This window comes from Gavia stellata, chromosome 21 (genome assembly GCF_030936135.1).
Source record: "Gavia stellata isolate bGavSte3 chromosome 21, bGavSte3.hap2, whole genome shotgun sequence".
Taxonomy (NCBI): Eukaryota; Metazoa; Chordata; class Aves; order Gaviiformes; family Gaviidae; genus Gavia; species Gavia stellata.
In genome coordinates, this window is record NC_082614.1 from 4,286,539 (window position 1) to 4,310,852 (window position 24,314).

Sequence of the window (24,314 nt, forward strand, 5' to 3'; positions counted from 1 at the left end):
GGATCCCCCAACCTAGGTAGCTAGCCTGTACTTTACAACATTAGCCTGTTTCCCATTGAAGGGAAGGCTCATCAGCCTGTATGGCTGTAACAAAGGAAGTCAGGCAGTGTGTGACAAAATCAAACCCTTCTGTCTAAGCAGATATGGATTTATTGGACTGTCTGAATAAGAAGAGAGAAGGAATAACCCGGAGGAGACCTGCAGGGGTGTAAAGACCATCGCAGGTAGCTGAGTGTGAACGTGCATGGTACAAAGGCACCAAATGCCAGAGATGAAGTTATTTGCCTGAATTGCACTGAAAAAGGTGACAGAGACAGGCAGACAGTGTGCCACATCCAGCTCACAATTTCATATAGATGTATGACTTCAGTGCCAGGCCCCACTGAGGAGACCTCAGGATGGATGCTGCATATACCTACTGTGGCTGCCTCACAGATCTTACCTGAACGAAGCAGCAGCCAGCTGAGGTCAAAACCAAGAAGAACAGTGGGGAGGGGGCAGACGGGTGCAATGGCAGGTTGCAGAGATGGTTCCTGAGCAGAAAGAAACCTGTGTTAGAAAGTAAATCTTACCTGCAAAAGCTGAGCAGATATACTCACTCTGGCTACTGGTATTTAATCCACCTGCCAGTCTGCTTATAGCTACTGGATATATAATAGGTATATAATACATAGCGCTATCCTAGCACCTTTACAGTCTTAAAAATCCATTTTTTCTAAAAATATCCCATGAGATCAATGTTAATGGTCTCTGTTGGATGTTTACAACCAAAATATTTTGGAAGTGTTCCAGGTTTCCTGAATTCTCATTTTTCCACAAAATTTCTCCAGGCAGTGACGGCTGTCACACCAGGACCAAGCCACTATGTGCTTTGTTTAGTTAAATTTCCCCACACCTGGGCAGTAGCAGAGCGAGGGATGAGGGAAGCAGAGAGGGATTCAGCCCCAGCACATCATTTGGCAGAGATGGGGACAATGCTGGCCCCGGCCATGATGCACAACACTCCCCAGCTCCAATGTTCTGCGCTGCACTGGGGAACGGTGGGAAGAGGTCCTCCGGAGAAGGCTTAGATAGGTCCTCCTCCTCCTCTTCCTTCAAACTTGGTGCTCACGGGGCTGTTTTTCACACTTTTTACCTCACTCGTCACTGCCAGACAGTGTTTTGTCCTTTCTTAAATACATTTTTCCAGAGGTGCCGCTGGTGTCGCTGACAGGCTCAGCTGTGCCCTGCAGTGGAGCTGTTGTGGAACCAGCTGGAACCGGCTGTGTCCAGCATGGGGCAGCCCCAGCCTCTCCTCAGAGAGGTCCCTGCAGCCCCACTGCCCATGCCTGGTCACCTAGACTCAATAAATTCTACCCCTCGCCTCGATGAAACGCGTATTTAAGAATTGTCATTAAAATACGCTCTCGTCGCACACCCTTCACAAACTTCACCGACGATATCAACCACAAAAAAATCTCCTCGCGCTAAAATCAAAGAGGCATCATCACAACACCGTGAAGGTGGGCAACATACACACTCAGTACAGCTCCACCCCTCACCCCTTCACCACTTTACAACAACAAAAAAATCCCCACTCTTGATCTAGTCCCTGGCAATGGCCAGTCCGAGCTTTGCCCATTACGTCTCCCAGTCAGTGTTATTCCTTCAAATTCCTCTGCATCTGTGTCAGTGATCTCCCTGTCTTTATCTCAGCCCACGAGCTTTTCCATCTTATTTTCTCCCCCGTCTCGTTGGCGGGGAGGAGTGAGAGAGCAGCTGGGTGGGCGTCTGGCCAACCCACCACGATGACATTGCTCTTCTCCACACGTCCGGCGGCGTTGCCGTAACAGGGCTGAGGGTGCCGCGACGCAGGGGCCGTGTGTCGGGGAATCCCTCCTCTGTGCACGTAAGTCAGCAAATGCCAACTGAAGCCCTCAAAAGGTGACGAATGGCAAATGCTGCTATTACATAAACACTTTCCTGGATAAGCTAACGCTTTGAATAACAACTTAAAGTAGACCTGAATTAAAAGCTTCGGTAAAAATCTCTCAAAGATTCCCAAACTGGGCAACCTTCAGGTATGCAAAATATAGGTGGTTGTTTATGGTGCCAGCATGCCGAGGGCTGGAAAATCGCCATGGCCTCACTGCTTTCTTGGCATGGGTTGGCTAGCCCAGAAAACCAGGCTCCCAACCACTGCCGGTGGGTACCGGGGTGCCGGGGTGCTGGCTGCGGTGGCGGGGCATCAGTCCCAATCCTCTGGGGCTTCCCTCAGCAGGCAGATTAATGTTTTTTTTTTTAATTATTGTTCTAAAGCAAGATGTTTGTTGTTTCCTCCTTTGCTTGCGTTTCAGTAGCCAAATATATTTTCCTCCCAGAGAAGAGCTGGGAATCCAGGAACCTGAAGCCAGGGGAGGCAGCGATTAGTGGTTTGAAGTGTTAATAGTACCACAGTGAGAACGGGGAGTCCCTTGAACTCATCTATTAGCAAATTAATAAAAGGGGTAGCACGCTCTCCTGAGTGTTACAAATTTAGCACTAATTAGGACTTCTATTTCTTAGCTATTTTAGGCAAGAAAATCTTCAATATCCTTTGTTAAATTTGAATCATCTTGTTTGTAGAAGTAAATCATATGGAAACATTGGTTTCTTCACCCAGCTACAGACTATTAAACTTTTTCCATTCTCCTTTTCTTTCTGAGATGACTTACAGCTGGGTATTTTGTATGCAGTTAATTTTATCTAGCAAATCTTCCTCCAGAAGAGGGTTTCCTTTGAATGAGACTAACCTACAGGCCATTCATTTCTCACAGTCCATCCCAAACATTTCAAAGATCCCCTCTTCACAGGAGCGTCAGTGCTCCAATTTATTTACATTTATTTAATTTATTTACATTTATTTAATTTATTTATTGCTCATATATTCCAGATGTTAAACCTCACAGAGTTACAGTAGCAGGTAAGCCATATTTTTCTGCCCAATATCTACAGTTTTGTGTATTTTAGCACCTCAGAATTAATCACGAGATAAACTTAATCAGGTTTGCAATGAAAAAAAGCCCTTAATTAGAGCAGAGGCCAAAATGTCCTCCTGCTCTTCCTTTCTTCTTGCACTGCCCAAATCTCATCTTAACCTTGCCTGAAGTCCAGAAAACAAATCTCACAGTTGATTGAATATATCTAATTGTGAATTGATGTCTATGCTTTTGCACATGTTTCAAACTCTGCCTGGTGGCTGTGTTGGCTAATTTGCCTATACCCAGGAAATTAATTCTTTCTTAACTACAGAGCAAAGCTATGATGTTGGGCGATATATGTCTGCCTTTCTGGAAAGAATATTACTTCTCTCTAGCAAAATCAATGCATCGCTAAATGATTGATGTAACCACAAAAGGTTTTAGCTTTTAATGTTTAGGAAAACACTGATGGGGAATAGAAAGCCCTACAGTTTGCATAATGAGAGTAGAGCCAGACTGGCTGAGGCAGAAGAAACTCACTTTAATTCAACAAAAGCCATAGCTTATTTGAGCAACAAAGGGAAAATGTAGATAAAAGATTACATCTTCTGATGACACTAAGTAAAGGAGCATATTAGAAGTAATCAGTAGTGAGCTCATGATTTAAAACACACATGTACACATGCACACATGTACAGCAGTGTGGAGAACCCAAGCAGACGTATGACAATACGCCATAAAGCCTGACAAATACTGGACACGGTCAAGGTGGCTTTCCATAAAATAATGCAAATTGATGTTAAAATCTAGACTTTATAATCAATTAGAAAGGGTAGTTCAGCAGCAGTATTAATAATCTCTGAAATAAATGTAGCATGAAAAGGGGGTTTCCATGACCAGAGCTCAGCTCAGAAGACTTTGTCTCATGTCTATGAAAAATCAAATCTTTGCAAAGGTGAGACTAAAGGTATCAGCCATTTCCCTATCTAGAAGAACTGGATGAAGACTTTTTCTTGTTCTCCTGTGGAGGGAAACACATGATACAGTCATTTCTGTTTACTTCTGTTAAACGGCTGGTCAGAGAAAGTGTTCTGCAGTGTATGTTGCTAAAGAAAGTATTATTTTTACTTTACTACATGAGATAGGATGTGAATGGTGTATGCTGAGGTGACACTGTAACATCCTCTCTGCTTTAGGACCCTAAATGCTAACAATAACTGAGTCCTTTCTTCCCTCCATGTGGGCTATAACTGCGGGAATAAGATATGTGAGCGTGTAAGCTAAGCAGCAAGTAGATAAATTCCAGATGATGATTTAAAGCTGGTGAATACAAACCCTACAGTCCTGCAAGCAGTCTAGTACCAGAAAGGACCTTTGAGGTCAATTCATTTCCCTTCTGTCGTAGGCAGCGCTCTGAAAGAAACTGCATGATAAAGTGATCCAGCTCCATCACAAAATCAATTTTTGCCACCATTTCTCCTACTGTAATGGTGCAGGAGGAGGAATCCTACTGCAGCTCCTTGGAAATGTAGAAATCTTCCTAATCCGAGCCTTAATATATTCTTAACCAGCTTATTCACATAATTTTTTCTGCCAAAATTGTGCTTCTGCTTGAATAGCGCTTCTCCCTTCCGTGTGCTTATCCGTGATGTATTTATAGGGAGTCCTCTCTCAGCATTCATTGCATGAGATAAAACAAGCCATCCTTTTTTAGTCTCCTTTCACAAAACAGACTTTCCACAATCTGGATCACCCTTGCAGCCCATCCCTTCACCTGCTCCAAACTGAGCATGGGGACCAGAACTAGCAAGAGCAACTATATATTGTCTTACCAGGGATTTTTACAATGCCATTAACACTCCCTTGTTTCTTACTGCTATAGTGTACATTTACATTGTCTGTACATAGAACTGTTCTAGCATATAAATTATGTTATGCAGTTACCCATCAAATACTGGTGTGTCATCTCATCTGGTACCACTTGTGCTCCTTGGGAGTATGGTCAGCATTTTGCAGGCAAAATCCTTCGGTGCTTTTCATCTGGTGCTTTTTCATCCTTACTAGTTCCTGCGGAGTATTTCAGCATGAAGATGTTTCAGCAGTCTTTAGAAAAGCAAGTGAATCATTCAAAAAAAGCATAATCCATCCATCTTCTTTAGTGTCACCAATTAATAGCTGTGCAGGATGCTTTGAAATCTATAGCTGCTTAAGGGAAGAAAAACAATCAAGCCCTTTCTATAATGCCATGCTATCATTATATTTTGTGTACTCTGCCTGTGCAAAGAAGCTTTATTAAATAAATGAGGTGAGGGCAATAGGCAAAGGCCTCCAATGTGAGACTTTAAAGAAGGGAAAAAGACCAGTTATGCTAATCCAGGATAAGAAGGGAACTAAAAACCAATTGGTAGATAAGATTATTTCTTATTATTGGAAACCATTTCTCATTGTAGAAGCCAGTGGTAAGAGCCTGGCTGATTTTGATAGCCGCGCTTCTGTCTTCTGCTGCCCCTGCAAGCAAGCAGTGTTGGGGGCAACTACAGCTTCCTCCACTTGATGGAGCTGGAACAGCCATTTACCTCTTGCTTCTGATTTGCATTATTTTGCTGCAGACTGCAAAATAAGGGACCGTTTTTAAAAGGCGGTAGTGTTACCTTTGTGGGCAGCTCAGGCTGGGTCTGTGTGCTCATTCCTCAGGTCACAAGCTGCTAGAGCAAAGTCATTGCACCCTTTGGTGGAGCTGCTGCCTTGGGCTCCCTGTCAGCCAGAGCACCCTGGGTCAAATCCTGACCCGCATTTGCGAGACATAAGGATGCACTCCCAAACCTGCCCACAGCTGCTGACCCTAATGCGGGTTTTCTCCTCTTGCCCCCATCCCTCCCTCCTGTCTTTCCTCCCTGTCTAAGGCATTGTGGCCGCTGACGGCATTTGCCATTGGACATACGGCTCTGTCTGTACCCTGAGCAGGATGGCAATGCTGCCTCTTGAGGGGGATCAGTTCACTTCCAGCTAATCTGCCGGAGGGAGCGGTCCGTGCCTAAGTGTAATGGAACCTGATGGATGCTAATTAAATAGAAAACCATCCATTTGTGCTGTCTCATTAGGGATTTGTCATAAAAACCTTATGTTCTCTTTGAAGCCTAAACAAGTGTGTTCACCATGTAAAAATCAGCCATAAAGCTGTCTGGAGAGTAGTTAACATGTCTAAGCTCTCATTTATACAGGCTGTCTGCAGCCGGGATCCTGCAGGTAGGAATGGCCTTTCCCCTGTCCTTAAACCACCCCTCATAAATGGGGCATCCCTCCTTCGAAATAGGAAAGAGGGCCAAGCCCAGCGATCCTGCACCGACAGTCATGTGGAGCGGATGCTTCTCCGTCTGGCCCTGATGGGAGCCAGAAATCAGAGACAAAGAGCATTTGTTATTTTAGAGCAGTGCCAAAGATGTTCAGTGGTTTAGAAAGTGTAAATTTAATAGCAGTGTTTCCTGGGGTCTATGGAGATCACCTCCCCTCTGCTTTTGTGGGTGGCCTGGTCTCCTCAACCTGGATCAGGCTACTATTTTTGAGGAAAACTAAACTCCCTGTAGGGCATGGGAGTCTTCATGCTATTTTGCAATGGAAAAAAGTTATGGGTTGTGTCCCTTTGGCTGCCCCAGGGGAAAACCAACATGGTCTAAATGGCTGCTTTCCTCAATGTCCATCCAGGATGAGCTTCTCCCTCATCCAGACTCTGCAGGCTTCAGAGTTTCTGCCAAAACTAGGGCTTGTGCAGAAGTCATATTGGGGCAGATCTTCCCTTGGGTAGGAGAAGATAACGGCTTTCCATCTATGGGACAACCCCCTCAGGTAACTCCAGCTGTTGTCTCCTTGCAGGCGTCGGAGGTGGAACGGCAGCTCTCCCTGCAGGTCCACACCCTCCGGGAGGACTTTCGGGAGAAGAACTCCTCCAGCAGCCAACACATTGTGCGGCTCGAGAGTCTCCAGGCCGAGGTAAGTCACCTGCGCTTGGCCTCACTCCTTCAAAAGTTGGCCAGGGCTGTTTTAAGTTGTATAATGAACCCCTCTGAACTGGGTAAAACAAAACCTGCTGCTTGGAGCAAACAAAGAGAAGGATGGCAGCTGTGGGGCAAAGGACTCCACCAGTGAGGATTTTTGCTGCAACCCAGGGCTGGCTGGGGTGGCACGGGCCAGCTTCCACTGCTGCCTCGACCACAAGCATGCCTGCAATATGAACGGATGAGAAAGATCTTCCAGGAGCTAAACCATGGCTGTGCTCTTGCAGGACTGCTGCCCAGTACAGATTAAACTCAGGGGCATGGTGGGAAGGTCTGCAAGGGTTTTTTTTCTGTTTCTCATGCTTGCCAAGAAAGCAGCAATCCTCTCCTGCCTCTGAGCTATGCACGTGGGAAAGCAAGGAGTCCCTGCCTGTTTTAGCTCTGGTACATTAGCAGGAATGATATTACCTTCCTTCTTCTTCCCTTCCCTGATGGGGTCACTGGAGACCATGTAAGCAGGAACCAGAGGGGTAGAAGATGTCCAACTCTACTACCCTACCACTTTTTTTATTTATAAGCTGTGTGGAAGAGCTTTTCCTAAAATCTCTCAATTTCTTCTTTTCTTCCGCTCCCACCTGCTCCCTGCTGGTCCCTCGCCTTTTCTTCCCCTCCCCTTGGTGTGGAGCAGCAGGTCCTTGAAGTAAGTACAGAGGCTCGGAAAGGGTTTGCCCGCGCGTGCATTGCTGTCATCATGCATGCCTGTCACTGTGCATGCCTCACCTTGCCTCCTCGCCTCCTTCCTGACTCTTGCTTTCCAAATCGCTTTCCCCCTGTGCCCTTCCTATGGCTCAGGGCCTACGGCAGAGCTATGTTTTTTCTGTTACATGGTCATTTACAGGGTGTTCATTACTGGTTTGGATACCAAATATGAACTCTTGCTACAATCTCTGGATTATACCTCCTATTTTTCTCGCATCCCTTTTCTCCAACCCACGCAAATCATGACGGTGGTGGGAAGAGACATCTCAGAAACCATTAGTCACCTAAGAGCAGCTTTCTAATACCTACAGCAGCCTTTACCCTGCAGAAATAGCAAGTCCACACACTTTGCTAACATTCCTTCATGCCAAATCTTTCCAGCAACCTGGAAAGCAGCAAAGAGACAAAGTCCCAAAGAGGCCAAGAAAGCAGTGGGAAGTTGCTGAATTTGTCTATGGTTCATGAATTGAAAGGAGGCCATAGGGAATATTTAGGGTGATACTGGACTGGTAAATGGCATACACATTCCCCAGAGGTCCTGTGTGTACTAACCTGGGAAAGGCTTCTTTTTCTTGATTAAACAAGAAGTGACCTTGGCTAGCGCTGATTCATCCTGTGCACTGTTCCCAGCTAACTGAATCACAGAGGTTTTGCTTGGCACATTGTCCCTCTTCACCTGAAATTGCTGCCCTTGGCAATTAAAAGAAATGAACCAATTTTAAAGGCAACCGATCACTGGGAGACTAAAAATAAGCATGGCACAGAAAGGAGTCTTCACAAGTAAAAAGACAGAAAAATCCCTGGTGAGGACCTGGAGAACATGCAGCAATTCAGAAAAGCGTATGGGCAGTGCTGTGGCACAGCCCTGCAGGGAGCAGGATCCCGAAGGCTTACCCTGTGGTCTCCAGCACCCATAGAGGAAAAAATGCCACCATGCTCAGTCAAGGACCATCCAGGAAAAGTAACTAATCTTGCCCAGTCTTGCAAATTTTAAGGTACAATGGGCGAGCAGGGCTGGTCTCTGCTTAATCAGTTGGGACACTTCTGCCTGCTCCCTGGCCTCCTGCCAGAGCAGACCCAGCCCCTTTGGAGCTGCCCCTGCAGCCTAGGGAAGGAGGATTTTCCTTTCAGAGCCGTCCTAAGTTTTAAACTACACACAGAGAAACAGTTTCTCTCATACAGGTACAGAATACGTATGTGCTGTTTCATTTCTCTCTTGGGAATGTGATTTCCCTCCTCTCTGCTCCCTGGAAGGTGCAGGGTTAGACACTGACTCTCTTTGCTCCGCAGATCAAAATGCTGACAGACAGAAAGCGGGAGCTGGAGCATCGCCTTAGTGCCATGATGGAGGAGAACGACCTGCTCCAGGGAACCGTGGAGGAGCTGCAGGACCGAGTCCTCATCCTGGAGAGGCAAAGCCATGACAAGGACCTGCAGGTGAGGCGGCAGCAATGGGATAGGGAAGAGGGGGGAAAATGGAGTAAAAGGTGTAGTTTGGGGCAAAATTGACCAGGAAGATAATCAGGAACCGGGAGACAAGGCAACTGGAAGAACAAAATGGCTCATGTAAGCACGGCAGCAAGCAAGGTCCTGGGTGTTCCCCATAGGGACAGATAACAGAAGCCGCAATGGGGCCTCTTGACAGCAAAGAGCAGCTTGAGAGGGAGATCTGAGCAAGGGAGTGGGACAAGGTGCTGGGGAAATGAGGTAAATGTAAAAAGAAGCAAGGAACTCTGGTTGCAGTTCATTTTACTTAAATTTTTACTAGTAGAATTGGCTTCAGAAGGGGCTTCTTTAGAGCCCGCTGTCCCAGAGGGCAGTAACTGGCCTCGTAGCTCTCACTGCTTAGATGGTTTCACAACAAGCCCCATGGTGTTCGCACCCGTGCGTCACCAAATGTCACTCCCTGGAGAATAAGCTGGCACCTCTGTGGCTTCAGGCATCTTAGTAGAGAGCAAGATTTTTCCATTTCTCTTTTGTGGGTTGACAACCACTGGATTCCCAGCTCTCCAAAAGAGCCCTGAATCTTTTTTTCCCTTTTTTCGTATACATTTGTATTTGTATATGTGTATAGATTTTTTGAAAACATGACTATATTACTTTTCTTTTTACATTCACTTCCTGCTGTGTTGTTTTCAGCAAATTTTTTTACCTGAGCCCCAACTTCTTCACAATGTTCCTCATTTTAGTGCTGATTAACCTGCTATTTTTATCTTTCATGATATTCTGGAGTCTAAACAGTGCCTAATGACATTTGGAGATTATTAAGCTCCAATAAATAGCAATACCAGCCAAGAGTACTTTCCTCCTGGCTGGAAACTCTCTTTCGTGACACTCTCAGCTCTGTCACAAACCTAGAGATTCATCCAGTCCATATCACCTCCACAAATATTTTTTTTTTCCTGCTTCCTTGACAAATTCATTTATTTTCTTTGCAAGCTGCACCAAAGCCAGCTGGAGCTCCAGGAGGTACGGCTGTCCTACCGGCAGCTGCAGGGGAAGGTAGAAGAGCTCAGTGAGGAGAGAAGTCTCCAAAATTTCAACACGACCAGCACATCCCTGCTATCTGAGATAGAGCAGAGCATGGAGGCAGAGGAGCTGGAACAAGAACGAGAACAGGTATTTGCCCTCCGGCCCCTGGGAAAGCCCGTGGACCTCTGTGACCAGCGCCAGAGGGAGAGGGAGTTTAATGCATTTGATCTGGATTTGGAGCTGAACCAAGAGCCAGAAAACTGGGGTTGTGGTCTCAGCTCTGGAATCAACACCATTTTGACCATATGAAAGTAAATCTCTGCATCCATTTCAAAACCAACATAACAAGCTAGACAAATATTTGCGAAGTTTGGCAGTCACATGCCTCACTTCACCATGGAAGGCAGATCTCCATGGCCTTGATGTCCCAGGCTAATGTCAGGGTCTCTTGTTCCAGCTGAGGCTGCAGCTCTGGGAAGCATATTGCCAGGTGCGATATCTCTGCTCCCATCTCAGAGGAAACGACAGCGCAGACTCTGCAGTCTCTACAGACTCCTCCATGGATGAGTCTTCAGAAACCTCATCAGCCAAAGACATCCCAGCCGGCAGCCTACGGGCAGCTCTCAGCGAGCTGAAAAGACTGATACAAAATGTGCTGGATGGGGCAGACTCCACGGTAAGTTGGTGGCACAGAGTGACCTTGGCTTGTGCATGTCCCCTGGCCCAGGTGACAGAGCTTGCTGCAGGTTTCCACTGGATTCTGAAGTCCCCAGTCTCCAAGAAAACCTCTGTGGCCCACAGACATGGGCTGTCACAGTGCAGAGCCTGGTCCATGTGTCTCAAATGGTCAGCCAAGAGCCAAACCAACACATGGGTTTTCAGCCTGCAGTGGTCAGACCACCGTAAGTTTAAAGCTCATGCAACCGTCATTGGTCTGGGAGTCATTCTGGAAAATTAATGAAAGTGGGCTTTCTTTGAGATTTGCAGTAAGTTAGAGTTTCATTGTGGAAATACTGCAGATTGTCTTATACATCATGGTTCAGTTATTTCTCTTAGGATTTTCCTAGCCTTGCTTTATAAGCAATAGTATCACAAAAACATCATAACCCCCATGTGGGTAGGTTCTGCCCCTACGAATTGACACTGGGTACAAATGTCTTGGCAAGAGCTGCCAGACTCAAATCCATTGACAGGTAAAGGGTTTTGCTGACACATGATGGTGTCTGTGGAGTATGGCTTCGGGGCTGCTGCGGAGAAGGGGATGGCATGGAGGACCACCCAGGACCCACAGGAGTGCAGAATTATGAGAAAACACCTCACTTCTTGCAATGGCTCAAACCAGGCCTATTTCCATCACCCACAAGCTGGTTGCATTGCCAGTATGACTTATTTGAGATGCCATGGTGAGGAAGACAGTGCAGACCCTGCAGCTGCAGACCTGCACGGGAGTACTCACTCTCCTTGTTTCAGTGCCTGTAGCAGCTGGTAAGAAGGCTGAGCATAGAGATGAAGTTATATTTGTTAAGTAGAAAACAGAGAGTCCTGCAAAAGGTCTACAAACACAGAGACTGTAGCCATATGTTACCAAGTGGTCAGTAGGTCTCTGTAAATGTGGTTTATGCTAAGTTGAGAACATGTCTACATGGTCTTTTTACCATGTGTAGAAGCCCTACCCTGGGCTGAGCATGTTTCCACTGTGGAGGTATATGGGAACAAAACTGAAACTCTACCAAAGTCACATTCACACTTTCTTCTTCCTTGTTTAGTACCATCCATCCCAAACCAGTATCAAATTAATGCAATTGCCTGTTTTAAAGTGAAATCTGAGCAAGAGATTTCTCTCCCGCTCTCAGAGCTCTCGACGAAGTGACGACGACACCTTAGAGGAACAGATCAGGCGAACAAGCGAGGATTCACGAGCCCTGAGGGAATTAATGGAGGGAGAACGGGGAAAACTGAGGCAGAGTTTGGAGGAGCTGCAGCGACTGCACAGCCAGGTTAGCAATTCCCATACTGTACATGTGGTCTTGTAACACCAGTGTTCATCCTCCAAGACATGCCTTCCATAGAAGAGATCAACATGATAAATAACCCAGGAGGATGTGGGCAAAAACCAGTTATGGTTGGATGAGGGAGACTCTGTTAAACGCAGTGCAGAGGCTTCATGCATTTAGGATCAGAGTTTTTGACAAGTTGTCTGGAGCCCCTCCCAGACACCATCTCAAGAAGACAAACTTCCTTTAAACCTTTCCCCCAACTTGCTTTTCAGCCAACCTGTCTTGCTTAAATTCTGCTCAGCAGAAGACCCCAAAGTACCAGGCTGCTTGATATGGGATACTGGAAACCCATAGGTATTCAGTCTGACCCGTCTTGCTTGCACTAAATCGTCGTAAAGGGTATATGCAACCACTGGATGGACAAAACAGTGCTGCTCTGCTGTGCGTGGCACAAGGTTCAACCCCTTCCACAGCAGCATCACAAAAAAACCATAAATGCACACCTAGAGAATCTTAATCATGGCCAACCTGGCACCAGGCAGCAGCCCAGGGCCAACAGGGACTGGTTAAGACAATCTCAACATCAACAAATGATCCAACCCTGAAACCAACACCACACCCAAAGCACAGAATCACACTGCATCCATACTGAATGTAGCATCGTCTGTGTCTGAGGTCTTACGCCAAAAGCAGCAAATGGACACAGGCAGCCAAGGAGATGCTCTGCAATCCCTATCTCTATGGGACAACTGGAGGGGATCTGGAGGCTGCAGCAGAAGCAGCCATTGGCGCAGCTGCTTGTGCAGCATCAACTGCATTGGAGCAGGGAATGGGATTAACGCGCTTGGCTGGTTTTGTCAGCAGTGCTGTATCACCCTTTCTCCATACCCCTTTGGAGAAGAGAAAAGAAAACACATCCCTGTTCAGAAAGTCACCACAACCTGGGGTCTGACAGCGTCGGTCGCGTAGGGCTATGGGAGCTCTCACCATGGGGCCAAAGAAAAAAGAGTGAGAGCATCATTAAATACCCCTGGTGGTGATGGCTGCATGTGTACGAGGATGGGAAATAGACTTGCTGACAGAGCAGCTGGTCAGAGGCAGATTGCAGCGAGGGAGCAGCCCTGGCACCCGTCCTTCCTTGAGGACTACTCCTCTCAGCAATGTGGCCACCACAAGAGGCACCTTCAAGGGTCCAAACTTGTGCCCCCAGTGAGACATGAGCCCAGATGCTCCTCTGACCGTGCTGCCATAGTTCTGCGCTGACAGAGACCATTAGAGGCTTATTCACAGATTTTGAGTGACCATCCATACACTGGCCTGCTTGTCTAAACGCAGCACCTCCTTACCACTGCTCCCAGGCACATGAGAGCTTGACAGGACACCAGGAGGGAGCAGCATTGGTTGTTCTTTGCTGTGGCTGGTCTCCCCAAACTCCCCAACCAGGAAGGACCAGAGGACCTGCCCTGCATCACATGTCTGGAACCCTGTCTTCTGCTTTTAGGGGTCCCTGACTACCAAAGCTCTGAATATTTAGGGAGCAAAGGGAAGACTGCAGTTCTACTTTCTTCTCACACCTCTGTGTTACATGGAGAAAGATGGGGCATAACTACAAATGCAGCAGACATTGCTCTCGGAGAAGCACTCCAGCCTCATGCAGCAAGTATGTCTCCTACAGCTTTTGCCCATAATGCAGCCTTGTACTTGCTCAAGGTTAATAATCATTCTCACTTCCCATAGAAGAGGCAATATTGTCTTCAGTTCAGTACTAAAGAAAATCAATGCACATGGAAATCTGGTCCACCCCGGGCCAGCAGTGCTTTGCTGCCTCTGCATCCCTCTGTGCTGTCACTGGTATTGATACAATAAAAGGGAAACTCCTCCTAAACTACGAGGCTTTTGGGACCTTGTAGCACCACACACATTCATTGCTCCTGCCTGAGAGCAAGGTGAGCTGGTGGAGACAGGAATCGCCCCTGCCTCTGTCTACACTGGAAAGCGGTTTCACACCTTCTGCGCAGTCCGTTTCCCTCTGTGGCATCACACTCTTATCTGAAACACGGACAAAAACAGTTAAACCCCGACCCTATCCCCAAACAGTTTTTTGGGCCTCTTGATCCACTGTCCCCTGGGATTTCAGCTCAGCACCTTTCACATAGCTCCCACCACTGCGCTCCATCACATCATTGCTCTGAGGTGAGCCCATGCTGAGCTGCGGGAGGGCACAGCTCGGGCAGATCTCCCCGATTCTGTGGCAGCCCCAGCGCACAGCGGGAAGCCTCTGCAAACAGACAGGGTGCGTTCGCATCCTCCTCCCCCCCGACCCAGCCATGCCGTGCTAACGGCAGATCCTCCTACACCGTTGATATGATGAGCCCTTTTTGACTGTCTGCCCTCTATTTAAAGATTTCTTCAAGCATTCAAGCACTACTGAGCTGCATCTTGAGAAAGGAGGTGGGTCAAACGCTGGAAGGGTTTCCAGGTGGTGGAGTAGCGTAACAGAGCAAGTGTGTGCCCTAGACAAAGAAATTAAATGTGTATGAAATATTGCAAAGCTGTGCTAATGCAATCCTTGCATGATTTCACACCCTATTAACTCACTCTGCACAGGACCAAAACGATAGATCATTTCTCAGACTATTTAACACTCTGCACATATTTTAAAGTCTAATTAAAATTGTAAGATGTGCCAGTAACACCTTCCATGGCGTGAAAGGGAATTTTCACATCCTTTGTCTTCAGCTTCATACTATTTCAAGAGACATAACAGCCCTCCCAAAGAAAAAATCTTATTTGCTGCTAAATGATTAACCCTGGAAAGATCAGAATACAACAGGCAGACTCAGAGGATGTGTGCACAAGACAAACCACTTGGAGAAGGGCAATATTTCAGCACTGGTGCCATAGTGGGTTTAAAGGCATTGGGACAGCAAAGGTGGGTCTTGCCCCGCACAGCTGCACAGCTTTCAGTGCTGTTGCTGCATGTTACTGAGGCCATCCTGGTAACTCATCTTGCTCAGACCAGCACTGCTGGCATCCCAAGGCAAGCTGGCACATTTCATGGGGGGTTGCACTAGCACTAACAGCCCCTTCCCAGCAGACACAGCTTCTCCTACAAGCAGGGGAGCTCAGCCTCCAGGTTGGCCCATGTGGCTTTTTTTTCCCCCCACTCATGGTGAATTTGTCCAAGCAGCCCTGGGTTTCACACCCTCCCTCTGCTCACAGGTCACGCTGCTGAGTGTGGAAATGACGACGCTGAAGGAAGAACGGGACCGGCTGCGAGGTGCTGCTGAAGACAAGGAGACAAGTGAACGGCTCCTGCAGGCCATCAGGGACCGAGATGAGGCCATTGCCAAGTAAGTGGTATGAACAGCCAAAGCCAGGCTGGCTTAGCAGTTAAGGAGTGCTTTAGCAGGACATGCCTCCAGGGTGGGTTTCTCCCACCGTACATGAATTTCAGTAGCTGTTACAGAGTGATGGAGTGAGTCTTGGCTTTGCTGGCATTAGGAATGCTGCCAGGAGCTTGGGAGCAGGGGAGGAGATGCCGGTTTCCAGAGCTGCCCCATGGCAGGATTGGGGGTATTTAGGAGGATGCTGTGAACCATGTTTTTGCCATCCCCAGTGCTGGTCTAAGTCACAGCATGGAGGAGAGGACTTCAGGGAACCAAATGGCAACCTAAGTCTGCCCTATTTGTCATATTTTTCTTCTTTTGCTCTTCCAGACACACAACCCTGGTTTCCTGCCCATCCCCATTACAGCCCTGCTTGGGCTGCTTCCCTAAACCATTTCTCTGGTTACTCGCTCTCCTTTCCTGTTCCAGGGTCTTTTTTGCATCCCCAGTCCTGTAATTCTCTATTTCTCCTTTCATGATTCTCCCACTGTTTTTACTCTTTATTTTCCCCATCATCCTTGCAGACCTGTGCAGTTTTGCTACCCCATAACCCCCTTCCCTGGCTCTGTGCTTGGGCTTGCCACACTACCCTGAGCACTCTTTGCCCCAAGGAGAGGGGCAGAAACATTCAACCCCCTGTGCTCTAGATAGAAAGGATACATCTGATAATCCCTTTAATAAGCAGGTGGGCCAGGACACCACCAGTCCATCTCCTTATGGAAATGCCTAATACTCAAGCCCTCGGCAAGAGGAGGAGCAAGAAAGCATTGCACCCCTGAGGATGTGGGGAGCTAAATCAGCATGTGCAGTCCCTTCGTCTTTTTTTAAGTGACCCAATCATCCGCGCTGCTCTCGCACGGTTAGTCAGCTACCAAATTCCCTGTCGCTGTGCTCTGTAACACCTCCATCTGTTGGCAAAAATCAGGAGCATCCCAGCTGCGCTGCCGGGTGCAGAGAGGTGGTTCTGACATTTCCAGTCCGCGTGGGTTGCTGGTTCTGCTGTGGCTATGGCAACATGCTGCTGCCGTGATAAATCCTCCAGTAATATCCAAGCAGCAATGGGGAGCTTCACAACAAAAGGCTATTTAAGGTGCTCAGACCCACAGCCGGGAGTGGAAGGGTACAGCTTCTCCGCAGCAGTTAATGACCCTGCTGGTACAAAGCACTAATATTTATGGCTGACTGTCCTGCAGTGGCAGGAGCCCAGAGAAAGGGAGACATGACAAGTGTGCACGGGTGAGTGGTGGGTGATTAATGAGCAGAAAGTGGCTGCAAGTGAAAGCAGAGAAGAGCATCTTATTGCTAGCAGTGAAAGCATCCCTCCACAGACTAAGCGGGCTGCTCCCAGGCAGCAAGCCACCTGGGAGGCTCGTGACATGTTTCCCACCTCACACCTCAAGGGTTAAGTCACTTTTGTTGAAGCCCTCCCCAAAAAAAGCCCTAACTCTGAATAGAAATAAAAACACTGCCTGAGGCAGACATCTGGCATGGAAAATTTTTAGCCTGAAGCTGAAGTTTGGCAACATGGGAAGCAACAGGAAAATAGGATCCTATAATAGGAGGTGTTAAGCAACCACTACCTGGAACATAAACACAAATTCCCAAATTGCTCTTCTGCAGGGGAGCACAAGGGAGCTATTAGGAGGCGATGAATTAGCTACAGTTAATAAGATGCAATTATTTCTCCCGAAAATGTTTGCAAGGAAAGATTGTTCCCAGCAAGTCATGTTACAATTTTCCATCACACAGCAGTTAATTGAAAATGTAAGGTTTGCGCTCATCTGTGTGCTCCCAGCATGGTAAGCAGCAATTCCCAGCTTGGGCAGCTTAGGAAATTGCTCCTTCCTAGAGGACAATTCCTTTCCACTAGCCAGTAGCAGCTGGAACCTCTCAGCCACTGAGCACTCAGGGCCCCTCGGGCAACCTTGGCCATAATGTCACATGCCCAGTGGCCACCAAACGCCTGGAAAGAAACGCAGCAACGGTGTTCCCAAGGGCCAGCACGACCCCATTGAAATTGGGAGCTTTCCTTAAAGCATAACATTTAATTACAACAATTTTAACAGTTTGTCATACTTAAAAAGCATACGCTGTGATAAACTTTCTTCCCTCATTTCTTCCTTCCTTCAGTCCAAGTCCCAACTGAAAGCAAAATTGTACTCTTTGAGGGGGTTTTTTTGTTTTATATTGCAACTTATTGGTCAAGTGATCAGACACAGATCATTGGTTTTTAGCACATACCATTTCCTTTCCTGTGCATTAGTAAACAAAAGGAAAAAATATTTATATGTAGATTCTACATTGGTTTAGATCTCCATTTTTAATGGCAGATCCTGCACGTTATCCAGACACACTATATTATCTTACACAGCAGTGTATCTGAATATCTTTTTGTATTCTTCATAGTGTGCTTACCAGAAATCTCCTTTTTTATAGTAATGATGTCCCACTCTTTAGATGAATAGATTGTCCAGAATACAATGGAGATGAACAGCTTAGGATTTGGGGACTTGCCAGTGAGAGAAATTGTTGACTTCTCCTCGAGGATATGTTTAACACGTCCTTTAAAAAAAAAAAAGAAAAAGTCACATGCCCCAATTTCTCACTCTCCCCCCAGGAAGAACGCAGTGGAGGTGGAGCTGGCCAAGTGCAAGATCGACATGATGTCCCTCAACAGCCAGCTGCTGGACGCCATCCAGCAGAAGGTGAACCTCTCGCAGCAGCTGGAGGCCTGGCAGGTGAGCAGCACCCTGTCACTGCAGGGCAGGGTCTGGGTGGCACGCAGCCCAGAAGGCATCTCTGGGTGACTTTTCCCCCCCTCCCTGTGGGTTTGCTGCGTTCTCAGCCCGAGCATCCATAGATAGGAGCGTTTGCTTCTGGCTCTGCAGGAGCCAGTGATGCAGTGGTGCTCAAGGGGGCGAAACACATCCCTCCCCTGCTCAAAGCCTTTCAGCTGTGAGCTGTTAATTAATTATAGAGGAATACCCATTTAAAATGGAGAAACAAACTGTATCTCGTGACTGCATGTGGCATGGGTAACATAGACTTTGCAGAGTAACCTGCTGTGGCCTGGGGAGCTAAGGTGTCCATGCAGGAGATGTCCCAGGGCAGGCACAGCCTTGGGGGCGTGTGGGCACAGCACGTCCTTGCATTTCCGTAACGGAACAGAAAGGTGGGAGGAGAGAGGTTGTGGCAATTGTTTCGCGGTATAGCTGCACTCTTTTCATCAACTCAGAAGATCCAGCAAGATGGAGAAGCTAAAATCTCAGCTCTCCACCAAGGTAAAAAAACCCAAACCCACAGCAGTTCAGAGGCTGCCCTGGAGATGCTCTGCTTGGGGTCAGTGCAGAAGATCCACATAAAGGCAGAGAGCCCTTGAGAGCAGATAAAGCTGTCTCCTCCTGGAAACTAGCACTGAAACTAGTTACTTTAATAGAAAAAAAGCAGATACAAGAGAAGAGGTCAGGGCCAATTATAGTAATTCGTTGCAGACCATGCAAGACCCCGACTCTACTAACAACCAGCTTGACCGGTAGAAACCTCTCCCGTACAACCTCGCTCCTGTTTCAACTCCACTGTGTTTTCGTTTCTCTTCTTTTCTTTTTTTCTTTTCTTTCTCCTGCTTACAGTTTGCTTCCTCAGGGCTTTTTACTATCTGGCTCCTTTGGTTTCTGATCTAGTGGCCTTTCTCAGTTCCTGTACCAACAGCTTTAGTCGTACACCCCTCCTGCCTTTGAGGTGAGCTCCCCGCACCCTCACCAAGCACCCGCCATCCCCTCGCCTGCTCCATTCGCTTCCACCATCACCCACATCCGCCTCTGTCCTCGCTGTCATCTAGCAAGAGGGGTCAGTGGGGGGTCTCCGTCACCCACCGATGTTCTGCAAGCACACACCCCCCAACCCAGCACCAGGCCAGGGCACAAGGGGCAGCATCCTACACCGCATGGTGAGGCTTTACCCCTCCAGGTCACCACGGGGAAAGCCAGGCTGAGGCACACATATCATTAATCCCCTGTATTCAGCATATCTAGTATCTGGAAAACTTCTTGAAATACAGTCTGGGATTTTACTTCTCAGCCTTGTTATCTAGTAGGTGACATCCAATGCTCTGCATAGGAGCTGTCTGTATCCAAGTTCTGCTTCAGTTTGGATGGGTGGTATAAATTGAGACCCTCTTACTAGTAGACTCAGTATTTAGTGCTGGAATATCCCCAGCTTAGGCTTTTAACAACAGGCATTTGCTTTCTCACTTCACACTATGTCGTCCGATTGCAGCAATACAGCAACCCCAATCCTGCTCCCATCAGCTCTCTGAGATGAGGATCAGGCCCACTAGCACTGCAGAAAGTTTTCTCCAACATACTGACCTAAAATATTATTATGCAGTAGCAAAATAGTTTCCAAGCACCTAATGTCCCCAGAACAGAAGCTCAACCACAGAGGCGCAAAACAAGTCAGGCGATTTATTTCTTTTGGGGACTGTTTTGCAAAGCTGAATGTTTCTAAGAAAATGGGATGAGATTCTCTGCTTTAGCTGGGCATAAATGGAGGCTTTAATCTGGTAAAGTTTTGCTCTTGCACACTTCTAGTCTGCACTTTACCAAGGACCATTAACAAGATTACAGTTTTCTGTAAGCGCATAATCATACAGGCTATAAAATATGCCACAAGCAAAACCCTGCACATCTGAGCCTAGCACAGGAGTGGATGTGCACCTCACCCCCATGCCTAATCTGACCCCCACTGGTATTCATTATCTGACTGAGGGCAGGAGGGGCATTACTGCGAGTAGGGAAGGAAGATGGAGCAAACTTTGAAGTGAAGAGGGCTGCTTCTTTGAAACGAGAGCTCAGTGGCTTCAGTGCTATAGCAACAGGGGCACCTTTAGGTTAGAAAATGCTGCAGTGCCAGCAGAGATCTGCACCCTGCACGGCCACAGCCACCAGCCTCCAAGGTCACTTTGGGCAGCTCCAACCCTTATCTCATGCAAGGGAGCCCAGCTCCAGCTCACGAAGAGGATACATGCCATTTGCACCTCCTTCAGCCTCACCCCTTCTGCGAAGAGCAGAAACTCCTGCCCGGAACGCTCGGAGCACACCAGTACCATGTTATCCAGCTTTATGGGACCTCTTTATCAGACAGGTCTCGTACCCTGGTGTTTATCCTCCCTCTGTGTCCCAGACACTCCTCTGCCACGGGCCAGTGCCAAGGCAGGGACCGCAGCTCTGCCCCAGCTTTGCTGTGTACATCCACCCCGAATCTCCACAGACAAGTGCTGTGCTCTCCGATTCATGCGTCGGACAGACAGGGACCTGGACGCAATGCACTCTCAATAGTGCATACTGTATTTTTTTATATATAAATTTTTTTGTATATATATATAAAAAAATATTTTAAAATCATACTCATCCCTTGTTACGTGGTTAACCAAGGACACAGATCTGCCATGCTGGACCCTAGGTGCCTACCTCATTTGCTAAAAAAGGTGCCTTCAAAATCCAAGTGCTATGCATTTTCACATGGCAGCTTCACCTCTGGAAACCTGTTTCACCTTAATGCTGATGTTTACCTTAACCTCTTCAACTCTCCTTCTGCCTTTCCCCTTTTCAGCCCTGCCCTAAAAAGATCCAAAGCTTCCCCAGTCCATGTAGCTCTGCACCCTCCTACTCCCCCAGGGAAAGTCCCCATACTAAATTCAGGTCCAGACCATGGCTATTAATCCTTTTTCCTGGAGAAAACGCTGCAACAAGAGATTAGTCATCACTCAAGTTTCCACTCCAAGTTGGCTGGTTTTATTCCACATCAAGCTACAGAGCATCTGGGGCACCCGCTGAGCAATGGCAGCACCTTCCTTTCCATCTCAGTGCTGCCCTGATGGGCTGCCCTGCATGAGGTGCTGAATGAACAGCACTTCCACCACTACAGCCCATCCAGAGTATCCTTGTTCTCACCAGATAGTGCCCTCAGTCCTAATCAGGGACCAAACCGCTAGGAGAACAGTAGATTTCTCCTGTCGGGCTAGTTTGCATACACATGTTTTCACTAAGCTACAGTTCAAATATGCAATTATAGCAGAAATAATGGATCTGAAGGTTTAAAATTTGTAGGTTTTCAAGGAATGCGTTAGCACGTCATTAGTGGCAACAGAACTGACTATTTTGTGTAGAGCAGTTTCACTGTGCTGCAAACATAGATGAAACCAGAGCGTTTCTGGTACACCTAAAAAACCACAGTGCAGTTGTTCATGCCAAGCTGTCAGTCAGAGAGCTCCCACCGCTCTGCTGGCTCTAGGGGAAGGAGCGAGTCTAAGGGGGGAACGCAGATCTCTTTGGTTAAGTCTGGTGCAAAACCCATATGGGGTCTGCTGGGCCCACGCCTGGCCCCAGCCCCTTGGCTCCTGGCAGCACCTTCCCCGAAGAAGACTTGCTAACAGTGGCTGTGAAGGCAGCTCTGTCATGCCTACCTGCCTGCCTGCTCCACGCGGCAAGCACATAGACCGGCTCAGGACAGACATCCTTACTTTCTCTGGCATTTGCTTTTAGCTGCATTTGTTCTTTTTTATTTATTTCTCCCCCCAAAGGGGACATCTGCAAGCTGCAGACAGCAGGGAAACATAGTTTAGGGGTGTCACAGAGTCCCAAGAAGGCACGATGCTCCTCTGCGAGACCACCTGAGCAATTTATCCCTCAGAATTGTGTGATTTATTTTCCTCGCTCACTAAAAATCCTCACGGTGGCAAGCAAGGCTAAGCCTGCTGCCAAGTGGGGAGCTAGACCTGTCCCCACTCTTGTCATCCCTTCTCCATCTCATCACAGCACATTTCACACCCATTTCAGCTGCGTCCCTGCGCGAGCTCCCTTTGAGCATCAGCTGCCACTAACAACCCTCTCCTCTCCCTCTGCTGCAGGATGACATGCACAGGGTCATTGACCAGCAGCTGATGGACAAACACCCGAAGGAATGGAGCCAGCTTGCTTATTCCTTCTCCAGTGGCTACAGCGCAAAGCGGAATGCCAGACCCTCCCCCGTGTTCAGGCCGGAGCAGCAGGGGAACGAGCCCGTTGGGGCAGAAGGGAACCGTCTCTTTTCCTTTTTCAAGAAAAATTAATTTGAAAAAGAGAAACCTCTCCAACAATTCCTGCTTCAAGATGGGGAGTGAGGCAGCTGCCCAGCTTGCTGATGGACCCAACTCTGATCCACTAAGAAAAAAAGAAGGGGGCAAAGGAGTTCACCCTCGAGACTCTGCACTATTTACACCACACCTGGTCTGAACCAAATGTTTACATGAATTGGAGATTTGCAAATTGACAATGTGATAATAATTGAAAGAAACTTTTCTTATTCCTTAAGTGAAGTGATAAACTTCAGGGTATATTTTAGGCGCTTAGACACAGTCCAGTTTCTGCTGTGAAGAATAATCTGATTGTCTTAAAAGCATTCTCATGCTGGAGAAGGAAATAAGCAGCCCCAAGAAAAAGCAGCGCAGGGGATTGAGAACTGCTGCCACAGCGGGGAAGGAACAGAGCTGAATGCAAGAGAGGGGAGTCACGTATACTGCCCTCCAGTCCTGGAAGCTGTGATATCCTTCATCCATCCCACTGAGACTGGAGTCGCTCTGGCCCCAGCATTACCGTGTTTTGACAAGTGTAGCTTTCTCCATGACGGAAGTTGAGCCCTCCCTGCAGATCCTGCCTGGGCGCCATCTCCCCTGCAGCTCTGCGTAGGTGTTCACCCCTCGCCTAGAATCCAGGCTCCTCGCAGATCAGGGCAATTGTAAGATTGCTGATGTTACTGCCTTCTCTAGCTCCCTCCTGTCACAGAGATAAGAGTTGCAGAGTCTGTAGTTACACAGAAGGTTAAGGATTTCTCCCCAAGAGACTGACCATCTACAATGGATTGCAAACTGGATAAAAGTTGTGGATGTTCAGTCCTGGGGCACCTGCTGTCCCTCCAATGGCCAAAGGCAGTTGTGGAGCTTCAGCAAGTCACACACCTTTCCCCAAAGCCATGTACACCTCCCAAACAGAGTAATAAACCTGTCATTTTAACTGGATAGGCCCCAAAAAAGCCTAACCAATTATTCACTGAAAGCCTACCCATAATGATGTCAGTAGGTCTTTGATGCTGGGTTGGCAGACTTGATCCTCAGAAAGCACGCAGGCATCTACCTTCACTAAAGCCAAAGGCAATTAGGGTGTCTACAAAGCTCTGGAAAGCCTGCAGCTTACTCTGCCCCACACAGTAACATTAGCTATGGCCTGATGAAAATGATGAGTATTTGTCCCTGCCTGCGGGTCATTTACTACTCAGCCCTTAGGCGAGCAGGTAGCCAAATCTCCTTTTGATTGAAGATGATCAGAGCCTGCTTTGCTGTAAGCATGACTTGATCAAGGAGAAGGAACATAGCTTATTTGGTGTATGCACACAGTGGTGCTAGAAATCCTGCAATACTTAAGTAGGGACCTTCCCTACGCACTGGATAGGCACCTCACAGCTCTTCTCTTTAACACAGTCTACTGTCATAAACCAGTGAGGAACGCCAGCCTAAGTTCAGAGATGTCCCGTTGCTGTCATGCAATTTTCACACATTCTCCCAGCTCGCAATACCCACAGGCCCTAATTTGTTTCCCTGTTGCTTTAAAGAGGCTACCACCTACACTGTCCCACAGGAGACGGAGCTAGGTACACATTCAGCTCTGCCCTGCTCAACAACTTAGGTGCTAAACCACCATCCTACAGGGAGCTGCTATCTCTGCTCACTATTTA

At 47.6% G+C, this 24,314-nt stretch overlaps 1 protein-coding gene across 1 annotated transcript in view; it reads left to right on the forward strand.

The window, feature by feature from the left end:
• BICDL1 (BICD family like cargo adaptor 1) overlaps nucleotides 1-22,656 on the forward strand; it is a 48,519-nt gene extending 25,863 nt beyond the window's left edge. Inside the window, exons 3-11 of the mRNA XM_059827853.1 lie at nucleotides 6,810-6,926; nucleotides 7,620-7,631; nucleotides 8,981-9,127; nucleotides 10,130-10,309; nucleotides 10,620-10,838; nucleotides 12,016-12,159; nucleotides 15,382-15,512; nucleotides 18,166-18,286; nucleotides 22,456-22,656. Of these exons, the coding sequence (XP_059683836.1) occupies nucleotides 6,810-6,926; nucleotides 7,620-7,631; nucleotides 8,981-9,127; nucleotides 10,130-10,309; nucleotides 10,620-10,838; nucleotides 12,016-12,159; nucleotides 15,382-15,512; nucleotides 18,166-18,286; nucleotides 22,456-22,656 (1,272 nt within the window). The remainder of the gene's footprint in view (nucleotides 1-6,809; nucleotides 6,927-7,619; nucleotides 7,632-8,980; nucleotides 9,128-10,129; nucleotides 10,310-10,619; nucleotides 10,839-12,015; nucleotides 12,160-15,381; nucleotides 15,513-18,165; nucleotides 18,287-22,455) is intronic.
• The last annotated feature ends 1,658 nt before the right edge of the window (nucleotides 22,657-24,314 follow it).